Source organism: Podarcis liolepis, assembly GCF_965112155.1.
Source record: "Podarcis liolepis genome assembly, chromosome: 5".
Lineage (NCBI taxonomy): Eukaryota > Metazoa > Chordata > Lepidosauria > Squamata > Lacertidae > Podarcis > Podarcis liolepis.
The window spans coordinates 72865403-72877471 of record NC_139556.1 but is presented as its reverse complement, the minus strand read 5'-3'; the positions used below and the strand labels follow the sequence as shown (position 1 = coordinate 72877471).

The window sequence follows — 12069 nt, the reverse complement described above, 5'->3', positions numbered from 1 at the left end:
TGTGTGTGTGTAGCTATATGGTCAGTTGTATTGGAGAGAAAAATCAAAATCCTCTGTATGCTTATTTTACTGTAACCTTTTCTAACCCAGTAGAGTTTATCTGCATAGACCTGAATAGGACTGGGAATTCTAATCTGAAGTACCGGTAAATTTGAAGGAGGGCCATCAAAAAAGGAATGTCTTTGCCAATCAGCAGCTCAAACTCTGCCCACCAGCTGGCATGCAGCCCCTTACAAATTAACTGAGGGGATGCAGCCCTCAACAAAAAGTAAAGTTCCCCACCCCTGTAAGCCCCCCAAATTAAATCTGTTCTTTAAATAGTTTTATTCAGATTTTGCTTTTTTTGATCTAATAGTTACTGGGATATTTTTAATTCTGCTCATTAGCATGCTTATTTTGCATTTGGCATCCACTTCTATTTCAAGGTACCATAAGAACAAAAGAAGTGAATTTTATTGTGAGGTAAACATATCCTGTGAAATAGTAAAAAGGGTGAGCAGCACAGCAGCTGCCTGCTGCATATTTATCTGCTTCAGATAGAAGCAATTAACTTTCCTGTTTATGTGGTAAGTAACCAGATAATGCTATGTAATTATGTATGATTTGCATTGCACGAAACGGTACGGGTAATTTCCATTGAAGTTTTGCAGGCCATTTAAAATAATTAATCTCCTCCAAATTGTTTTAATGTTATGAGGAAGTATGGCTGGTTGAGTTTTAACACAATTCGGGGGGGGGGGAAGACTTTCCAAAGCAATTCCCCCCTCAATGTATGTGCTCAGTGATACGGTTGCAAAATAATAATTTTAAAAGGTAGGATGGAAGCAGTGGAAGGTAGCAATTGTCTTAACCACAAAAGCGAAAACATACTTTACAAATTCTTCCTACGCTATCCTGAGCAATGATGAAATAGTAGGATTCGTTACCTTTTTAAACCCAATCCTACCTTCCCAAATGATTCTGTTTTTTAATCCATGGAGAAGTGTTTCATGTGTTATGCAGAAGCAGCTGTGTGTTTGCTTCTGCATAATAGTTGCTCAATGGTAGAGCATCTTCCTTGCATGCAAAAGGGCCCAAATTCAATCCCTGGCACCTCCAGGTAGCACCATGTTAGAGCCCCATGTGAAACCCTGGAGAGTCATTGCCAGTCCGCGTAGGAAGTACTGAGCTAGACAGACCAGTGGTTTCATTCTGTATAAAGCACCTTCCTTCCCACATTGCTATGTTCCTGTGATATTATTTGAAGAATGAAAGGACACTTACAAAGTCCCCTTGGCCACCTCATAGGTAAGGTAAGTGCATCAAGATCCTACACCCTACTATGGATGGAAGGAGAAATGTGAAATAATTTGCATTTAAAGCCAAGCCTCCCCACCACCACTCAAGTTGGAGCAGAATTCATGCAGAGGTCATCAAAGGCTCAGACTGAAATCAGAGGACAAAAAATGACAAACCTGTTCTAAGTACTTGACACATGGATTCTTCTCCGTTGGTGCTGGGATAACAAAGCACCTGGATGATTAAAAAAACAACAACCCTTGACTGGTTCAGGGATAGGTGTGGCTTGAGGCTGTTCACCTCTCTTAGTACCTAAAGCAACTGGGGTATGGAAGTCTTGTAGAACACTGGAAAAGACTGTAGTGGCAAGTCATGTTTTCTTCTCTGCAATCCAGTCTCCATGATCGCTTCAGCAGCAAAGAGTGGTTGAACCAGGACCTGCTCACAGTTCATTGCCACCTGAAGAAAAGGACAAGATGGCAGCCTAGCCAATTCCACATACAAATGAGTAGCTGAATCTTACTTTAGCACTGGTGATGGGACAGCGTCCTACCCCACACCTGAGAGTAACAGCTTATTTTAGGGAGTTCAGAGGGAGGCTGCTGACAACCCCTTTTCTCCATAACTGCTATCTGAGACAGCTTCCTTACTGTGCCAATTGATAGGGCCGGCTGTTGGTTGATCAGTGTCAGGGAACTGCCATCAGTGCCGGAGGGAGAGAGCAAAATCCAGAGGGATTCCAGAGAGCGTCCCGGGATTGGGAGAGGCAGCAGCCCATCTTCTGGGGAAGAGAATCAGCGTAGCACCAGAGGAGAAGGGGGGCAGATGGGGGAAGCGGCGAGGTGGTCCCATGACTCCTTGCCGGGGACCAGGGGGAGAGTAGAGGTCCTCCGCTACCTACGCCCTCCTTGCGCAGAAGGCTTTTGCGCAGAGAGAGTAGGAGGAGACTAGGCGTCAAAGAGCTTCTTTGCTGGAAGAAGTTTAAGAAACGCCCACTGGCGGATTCTGCCAGCGATTGAGACAGCCACGGGTGAGTGGCTGTCCGGACAGAAAAGGTTCACTCAGGCAACCCAGCCAGGTGTTTGCACCGGCTTACGCACGAGCAACCCCTAGAACCATTACAATCAGGTTTGGATCATCATCCTCTTTCTGAATAACCAAGGATAGGCAAGACTCAATTGCAGATGAAGCTATTTGAAATAAGTGCACAACAACTACAAATCTTAGCCTATGTTTAGAGGTGAGGAGTCTCTGTTCTGTTCTTCTCAACCAACAACAAAAAGCTCCTACCATGCTCAACCCCTCTATTTCTCAATTTCTGCATCCAGACACACGCAGATGTTCATTCAAATAATGCTATACAAAGATGTTCATACAAATAAGATGTCATTGTTAAAATTCATGATGAGACTGGCTCTGAAACCATCATATGGTCCAAATACTTCCCGCCTCTCTGCAAAGCTAGAGTCCTGTGCCTTGAATTTTCTCAGCCTAGTCATAGCAGTTTTTGGAGATTTTCTCTGGAACATATGGAGCCAACTGCTTTCTGAATTAAGAAGACAAATTGTGGGAACTGAGAACCCAAATGACAAATGTTTCCTTTGCATGTTTCTCCAGCAAAGATTGCAATGATATGCACAGCCAAGAGCAAATGAATACTTGTTTGGATGAATGAGAAAATCTTAAGGAAAAGCCGAGGCCATCATGAATTGGAAAAGCAACTGAGCTATAGAAGGTTTTATTTTCAGGCTTTCAAAAATAGCTCAGTACTGAGCGTAAAGGGAGAGAATGGAAAGTCAGGCTCAGCTGCCATTCAGTTTAAACAGTGGAATGAATGAGACGGTACTGAATAATATATATGGAGGGCTTATGGGAATATAGACATATTCAATCCTTCTTCCTTTGCATTCCCAGTTCTTTTCCTGCAATTCTAAATCCAGTTAGGAGTATGCACACTTGTGTCCCAAATATGGGAAATGATGCTCAAAAGCACTTTTAAGTATAAATTATTGAGGAATATGTATGTTTATAGACAGAAGCAGAAGTTTATCATGTAGGTCATTGTGAGCACTTAGGACTTGTAAATAATAATAATAATAATAATAATAATAATAATAATAATAATAATTTATTATTTGTACCCCGCCCATCTGGCTGGGTTTCCCCAGCCACTCTGGGCGGCTTCCATAGAAACCAAAAACCACTAAAATATCATACATTAAAAACTTCCCTGAACAGGGATGAAATGGGATATGATATGGGATGAAAATATTGAGGTAGCCATTATACTCATCACAAGGCAGTTAGGCCCCTTTTCTCATTCTTGGAAATGTGAGCAAATATCATGAATAAAAGATAAGGCAGGTTCCCCTTCACCACGTAAACTCTAGCTGTGGTCAAGTCATGCAGTCAAGCAGCAAAAAGGCAGAATATAAATAAGTGGTTCCTCAATCCGAAAAAAATCTTCCAAGAGTGTCTGATGTCTTCCTTGGTTCACAATAAAACACTGTGATGTAATGGTTAGAGTGTTGGACGATGACTTTGGAGATCAGGGTTTGGATTCCCACTCAGCCATGAAGCTCACTGGGTGACCTTGAGCCAGTCACCATCTCTCAGCCTAGCCTACTTTTCAGGGTTGTTGTGAGGATGAAATGTGAAGGAGAACCGTGTAAACTGTTAGAATTCCTGCTCCATGACTGCAGTCATGGGATTGTTGTCTATCACATGACGGTGTATGTTATGACTCCACAGAGTGGGAAGTGACGGAGACAGGATGTTTGTGTTACTGTGTTCCATGAAGTGAGACTATTGTCCTTTTCTCTTTGCTGTCTGATGCTAGAGAGAGAGGGGGCCATGTTGCAGTGCTCCGCGTGTGTTTATATGTAAATACAGTAGATTAGCCAAAATGCTGAGGTCTGTTACGCAAGCTGCGAAGACTTTGTGGATCCATAAGTGTGCCGGTGTCTGTTGGCATCGGTTGCTGTGATGTTCGGGCTGAAGAAAGCTTATGAAGCTCCTGAACGAACGACCAGGAGGGAGAGAACATGCCAGTCGGGCATGTGTCTCTACCAGGGTCCTACTCGAGTGTAGGACGAGCTCCTGTCATAAACAACCTTGATATCATTGGAAGATAAAGGTGGTATATAAATGAAATAAATAAATTGCTACAAAATAAATCTAAAGCAGAGGTCTCTCTGGTTGATAAAGATTTATTTCTATCTGCCTGCATTATGTGCAGAAGAGGTGAGACGGCAAGACTCTTCCACTGGCTCAGCTGGGACCAGCAAACCACATGGCACATCCCTTCCCAGAATTGTCTATGTGAACTGTGCACCTCAGAGAGAGACAGCAGGGCTCGCTGCATCAGCTTAGCTAGGCATGTGAATTTGCTTTATTTTAGCCTCCTGTCCGTACCTATTCAATGGTAAGCTGCCATGCCTAGCTCTGACCAGGGCCAGACACTGACGTCTCAGAGAATGAACCAGGCACCCTGTGGGTCAAAGATCTTGAGGAGAAGGAAGGCCCCCTAAATCCAATGCTGAGCATCCCTTTCAGTGGCTTTCTGGGTTGATAGCCAATGAAGAACCCCAGGAATTGTTAGAGGAGGAGATGGAGCCATCCGCCATACCCCAGCGCCAGTGTAAAAAGCTTTGGTTCGGGATGGAGAACAATGATGCAGCATACATCTTCAGCCCCAGAGTCATCAGCCTACTCATGAGTAAGAAGTCCCTGATGCTCCTTTGCTGCCAGCAGCTGCGGTTGGGGTGTGGTTGTTGAGGTGGGAATAGTAGCACATTCAATCCTTCTTCCTTTGCAATCCCAGTTCTTTCCCTGCAATTCTAAATCCAGTTAGGAGGATACTCCCTGGATCATGCAATAAGCCATTTAAAAACAAACAAACCATGTATTAAGAAAATAAAATGACTGAAAGTGTGTGTTGTTCATTCCTGTTATGTGTAGTAATGCGCTTCTCATTTCCCCAAGCAATGAAAAGCCCAGAGTTAGCATTACAGGATTTTATTTCTTTCTTTCTCACTTTGTGTCCCTGAATCTGCTCCAGAGGGTTGGAGAAACCCAATAGCATATTTAGGGTGTGTGTGAAGAAGTTACATTGCACAGCTAGAAGTGATTGTACAGGCATAACCATTTAGTTTAAAACCGTCCACTGTTTCCACATCAGATTCCGGGAACAGTAGGATTCCTGCAGCCTCCCAGGCTTTTTACAGTCCAGTTAAGAACATAAGAGGAGTTTGCTGGATCATGCCAGTGGCCTATCTAGTCCAGCATCCTGTATTCACAATGGACAACCAGTTGCCTGCGGGAAGTCCACAAACAGGAGCCCTCCCCCCTCCTGCATTTCCCAGGAACTGGTTTTCAGAAGTATCAATGTGTCTGACTGTGGAGGTAGTGGCTAGTAGCAATAGTTGGCCTTGTCTTCCATGAATCTGTCTAATTCTCTTTGAACACCATCCCACTAAAAACCCAACTGTTCAGATTCAAACTCCCATCAAACTGTTTCTCTGCACCTTCCATCTTCCAAACCTACCAACCATGAAGCAGCATTAATATTCTCTCATTAAAGTCTACAACCAATGAAAAAGAGAGCAAAAGTAGCTGCATTAGGCTGAATTAAGAAAAGAAGTCCAAAATACACAGCTAGGCAATACAGTGGTACCTCGGGTTAAGTACTTAATTCGTTCAGGAGGTCCATTCTTAACCTGAAACTGTTCTTAACCTGAAGCACCACTTTAGCTAATGGGGCCCCCTGCTGCTGCCGCACTGCTGGAGCACGATTTCTGTTCTCATCCTGAAGCAAAGTTCTTAACCTGAGGTACTATTTCTGGGTTAGCGGAGTCTGTAACCTGAAGTGTATGTAACCTGAAGCGTATGTAACCCGAGGTACCACTGTATCTTTATTGGGAATGTCCCAAATATCCCTAAAATGTGACAAGCTTTCAAGTCCTCCAGATCTTGTAGTTAGGCAAGATGCTACACAAGAAGGGGGAGACGGGTATAAAGCTGGTGTTGCATCCATGAGATCAGCTTGTAGATTTAGGCCCAAGAAGGAGACCGTAGGCTGAAAAAGTTCCTCCCAGGTGCTACAAATATCAGGTCACACCCTTGGATTCTGGGACAAAGAAGCAACAGCTGTTTGTCATCTTTGAGAAAGTGAAGTCAATTTGTTTATCAATGATAGGCACATTCTCCATAAACGGCACAGCCAAAATCCTAATAGGTTGGGAACAGCATTTGTACTTACCCATTGAACTTACTTTATCCTAAAATGACTATCCAGGCCATCCATCCATCCGTCCGTCTGTCTGCCTGCCTGTCTATTTATCTATTTGTTTCTATTATAATCATGACAACCTCTAACTGGTTTACTTAATCATTTTGTGATAATCTGTTGGACAGAGCATGCTAGCCTTTATTTAGGTTTCATCACAGAATTTGCCCCAACCTTGAAGAAGGACTATAGCCCAGTGGTAGAGCTCATGCTTTCCATGCAAAAGGTCCCAGGTCAAATCTCCAACATCCTGAGGCAGGGCTGGTAAGGACTACCTACCTGAAACGCAGGAGATTTCCAAGTGGGCCAGGGACAGACTCTCATTTGGGACGCAGGGGAGCTTCTTCAAGTTAGTGTAGACCAGCCTTTTTCAGCCTTGGGTCACCAGATGTTGTTGGACTATAACTCCCATCATCCCTGATCACTGTTCCTGCTAGCTAGGGATAGCCAACTGGTCTGTCCCAGGAAAGGCAACTTTCCTGTGCTCCTAATCCCTGTTTACAGAGGTCTTTCATTGACAAATTTTGGTCAGAACTCTTGAAATAATGTTTAAGCTTGTGCATCTTTTCTCTGAAATCAACACAAAAAGTTTCATTTCTCATATGAATCCCCTTCTCCCCATCACCAGGAGAAAGTGTATCTTTCAGGAGTAATGTGCGAAGAAGTCATAAGACTTGGTCAATCAAGAACAGGGACACAAAGCAAGATGTCATAGTGTGGTTACGATGTCTACCAGTGTTGCAGATGCAAACCAGGTTAGCTATTCGGGATCTGAATGCCACTTTCATCAGACAAGATGGGGCAGAGGATGCACAGGTACACTGGGTTTGATGGAAGGTTTGGCTGCTTTAATAATATTAAAGGGGCAGCTCTTTGAACCAGATGAGTAGTAAGGTAGAATTGAAAGAATGTGGATGGGAGCCAAAAGGAACCACAATGCTCTTCCTACTGTGCATTCTCAGAGGGATGGAAAGCTCTGGCCCTGTGGTGGTGGTGTACTTCAACTCTCGTCTTCCCTGGCCAGAGGAGAGTGAGTGGAGATATGGTAGCCATCTTCATACAGTGGTACCTCGGGTTAAGTACTTAATTCATTCCGGAGGTCCGTTCTTAACCTGAAACTGTTCTTAACCTGAGGTACCACTTTAGCTAATGGGGCCTCCCACTGCCGCCCCACCGCTGCACGATTTCTGTTCTCATCCTGAAGCAAAGTTCTTAACCCGAGGTACTATTTCTGGGTTAGTGGAGTCTGTAACCTGAAGCATATGTAACTCAAGGTACCCCTGTTTATTTAAAGGGCTTACCATATGATAGATGGTGCAATATTGTTTTCTCCTGCTCTGGAGGTTGTGACCGGAACCAATGAATTCAAGTTACAAGAAAGAAGATACTGACTGAAAACTAGGAAGAACTCTATGATGATAAGAGCTGTTTGACAGTGGAACAGACTTCCATGTGAGGTTGTGGACTCTCCATCCTTGGAGGTTTTTAGGCCGAGGATGGATGTCCCCCTGTCATGTATGAGCTAGTTGAAATTCTTGCATTGCAGGGGGTTGGACTAGATGACCCTCAGGGTCCCTTCCAATTCTATGATTCTATTATGATGTGAGTTGGACTCCAACAACACCTGGAGGGCGGTAGGTTCCCCAGTCCTGCCTTGAGGGCCTCAGCGTCATATGTGGGTGATTGTCTGTGCCTCCTTCCCACCTTCAGATTTTAGGAGGGGTTCCAGAAGATGAACACATATTGCACGCTTTCATAGAACGTCCGGAGAGCCAGCCCTCCTTTATCGAAATTCAAATGTGTGTGTGTGTGTTGTTTTTTTGTTTAAAAAAAACAACCAAAATCATTGCCACATGCAGGCTTTCTATCCGCAGGGGATGGAAGGGTTACATAGTGAATGATCGTTTCCGGGAATTGACGCTGGAATCACTGCTTGGCATGTCCGCAATCCATGCAGAACCCCCTCGAATGACATCATCGACCAGCTCATGATGGAGGGGGAGGGGGAACATCCTGTGGCTACACTTGGAAAGGACCGCTATAGGATCTAAGAGACCCGGAAGCAGTGACAGGGGAGGGGGAACCACGCAACCTGAAATGCATTGACAGAGGGAGAGAGAAACGACCACCTGTTTTGGCTTCAGCGCTCCGCAGCCGCCAATATCCCCCCGCCCAGCATTTGCTTTCCCACCCACGGAGCTGAGGTTTTTCCCACCACCCCCTTTTCCCGTGGAGTCGAGCCAGCCGAGAGGAAGGCCGGGCAGGGCAGGAGGTTTCCTGAGAGGCGCCCCACCCCTCGGATGAGACGATGGGCGACACCGCAGACGATTGCGGCGACAACAGCTTGAAGGCAAAAGCTGGTCCGGATGGGGAGCCGGAAGGTTCCCAAGGGGAGCCGGCGGGGGTGTCCGCCCCTTCCAGGACGGAGGAATGCCGAATCTGCTACGGCCCTTTCGACGTGGAGTGCCGCCCTCCCCGACAACTCGAGTGCCTCCACACTTTCTGCCTGGATTGCCTGAGCCAGGTACATCAAGCCGAGCGCTGCAGGCGCGGCCTCCGCCACAGTAACCCCGGCGCGGCCACCATCACTTGCCCGCTCTGCAGGCACCGGACAGCCCTGCCAGACGGCCGCGTGTCCAACCTGCCCGTCGACCGCGCACTGGCCGCCACAAGCTGCCCGCTGCCTCCAGAGCCCTTGCAGCCTGTTCGGCCTTCGCAAGCGGCACCCCAGCCTGCCCAGCAGCGCCCCCTGCCGGACCAGGGCGGCGGCAGGAGTAGCAGCGACGGGACGGCGCCCCAGCCGCTTCCTTCTGCAGTTCCCGACGGAGAAGCGGAGCCGGGCTCGGGATGCCACACTTGCCACGGGCGCCCCCAGCGGCTCGTGGAGAAAATTCCTTGGGTGTGGGTCGCCTTCTGCCTCCTCTTCGGGGTGTTCTTCTCCATAGCGTTCATTAGCGCTCTGCTGTGGAACTGGAGCCCGTGGGTCCTATTCTTGGGGGCTTCCCTCTGCTGCATCCTGCCCTGTTGCCTCATCCTCTGTTACACAGAGATTAGGAGATACCAGAGGGAATCCCCTCCTTGCCCACCCTGCCTGGTCCTTCCCTTTTAGGTTCTTGCACCTGAAGACGTTCTGGTGGACCTCTGGCACCTAAGGGCTTAATGGGGACCGGCCCTACCGTTAGGCAAAGAGCGTCAGAAGAGACCTGTTAGATCAGGTCAATGGCCCATCGCAGACCAGCATCCTATTCTCACGGTGGCCAGCCGAATGCTTACTTCGGGAAGCCTTTCCATTCCATGCACAGAAACTAACCAGGCTAGCAGCGGCATCGTACTTCAGCACTGGTGAAGGGACAGCAGACTAACTTAAAGGGTGTTGGCCAGGGTAGTACGGGGCTGGATTGCATGCACAGCTCTGCCCTTCAGCACCATCCTACTGCTCCCTGCCCACACCTCACTCTGCCTAATAGGCTGGCCCTATTAGGGGAGCCATGTACACTCAGCAACGATTGCTGTGTTTTTTTTATTGCCAGGGAGGGGGGAAGAGGTCCATGCTGGTGTTTCTGCCTAAGCTGCCAAAATGACTTGACTGTGCACCCTGACTTTGGAGAGGGGCACTTTATGCTCCATCTAAGGCAGCAGATGATCTATAATAAATATGTTAATCTTGAATATGCCACAAGATTTTGGGCGGTTCCCATTTTCTGACTCTCATTGTAATATGGACCCCACCCCTCCAGTACAAGTGGGAGATAACCGTAGAAATCAATGGAACAGATTTTAATGTGTTTCCATCCCCAGACAAATAATAATAAGAGAGGCATTTAAGCCATTTCTTTATCATCATCATCATCATCATCATCATCATCATCCTTTGAAAAATTGCCCTGCCATTGCAAATACCAATGCAAAAGCATCCATTCCTGTGTTGGAAGGGGTTGTGGCTGAGAGATAATGGTTTACAACAGCCCTGTCAATTCTGAAATTATATTGCTGTTAGGAGTTGAATTAATTGTGTACAACAACCCTCCCATGTTGCCCAGTTACATCATATCACCTGTTACAAGTTGGGAGTCAGCCTAGGTTACAGTGCAACTGTGTAAGGTAGTCTGCTCTATTATGCCCCTATTGAAGGCTGTGGAGCTGCTCTCAGAGACACTAGTTTGAGATTGCTTTGCACTGTAGTCTACTGTTAATATTGCTGGTAAGAAGTGGGGCTGAGGCTCATTCACAGTCAAAAAACAGCTCATGCAAAGTGTAACCCAGTCCTTCCAAGTCACTTCCAGTGCTCCACTGCCTTGCCTGCAGAAAAGGCACATTTTTAAATATTCCACAACTAAATAAAAAAAAAATCAAAAAATCAAATGTTTCACATAAAATAAATGTGAACTTTTATTTTTGATTGTACCTTTTTGTTTTGGGGTGAACAGGCTGGAGCCTGGTCACAGATACAGTAAAATATTTGTTTTCTCCATTGATTTCTCTGACTAGTTCTCACTTCTTCCCTGTGAGAGAAGAAAATGAACTTTTCTTCTGAAGGAGCGTCTCCACCCCCATCGTTCTGCCCGGACACTGAGGTCCAGCGCCGAGGGCCTTCTGGCGGTTCCCTCATTGCGAGAAGCGAAGCTACAGGGAACCAGGCAGAGGGCCTTTTCGGTGGTGGCGCCCGCCCTGTGGAATGCCCTCCCATCGGATGTCAAGGTGATGGACAACTACCTGACATTCAGAAAACATCTTAAGGTGGCCCTATTTAGGGAAGCTTTTAATGTATGATATTTTAATGTTTTTTGGTTTCTGTGGAAGCCGCCCAGAGTGGCTGGGGAAACCCAGCCAGATGGGCGGGGTACAAATAATAAATTATTATTATTATTATTATTAAAAGACTGCTGAAATCAGAAATTAAAGGGATTTGTCTCCATATAGAGAATTATCAGTGTTGTTGTTGCTGTTGTTGTTGTTGTTGTTAATAGGTTTATTACTCACTTGTTACCAAGATCTCAAAGTGGTTTATACTTAAAAACATAAACACCATTAAACATTCATATAAATCATTAACATGTTCATGAAAAAACCCACAAGGCATATGATGCATCTACAAAAATAGCATCTTATAGCATGAGTTACATTGTAGAAAATGTACATAAATGTGTATGTATGACATCTTGCAGTGTGGCAATGCTCCTCTTCAGGGTTCCACTCCTTTCTCACCAGCAGTCAGACAGTATTCTGCGTTTACAGTCTTCTTTGGACGTTTTGTTTTTTTGGTGGGAAAGACATTTGCCCCATAGTTTTTCTCCCTAAATATTTTTTGTACTTCTCCTAAATGTGTTGATATCCCCTTCTTGTTCTTGGTAATGACACTTTGGCTGCATAAGAACCAGCACCCAAAGAACTGATTTTGCTATTAATATCTACAAGGGGAACCTGCAACAAAAAGTTGCAGCAAGAAGTGCTTCTGCTCATGGCTGGCTAGCTGCAGCCCTGTCTTCTTCCAGGACAATCCAGTC

General features: G+C 45.8%; 1 protein-coding gene and 1 long non-coding RNA gene across 2 annotated transcripts in view; one reads left to right on the top strand and one right to left on the bottom strand.

Annotated features, from left to right (window-relative positions):
• LOC310708398 overlaps positions 1-12069 on the bottom strand; it is a 149266-nt gene that overhangs the window by 103828 nt on the left and 33369 nt on the right. The gene's annotated exons all lie outside the window — the stretch shown is intronic.
• Positions 8499-11086, top strand: LOC310707803 (uncharacterized protein). The gene has a single exon (XM_083505201.1). It carries the CDS (start codon positions 8874-8876, stop codon positions 9672-9674), a length of 801 nt encoding a protein of 266 aa, XP_083361327.1. The 5' UTR covers positions 8499-8873; the 3' UTR covers positions 9675-11086.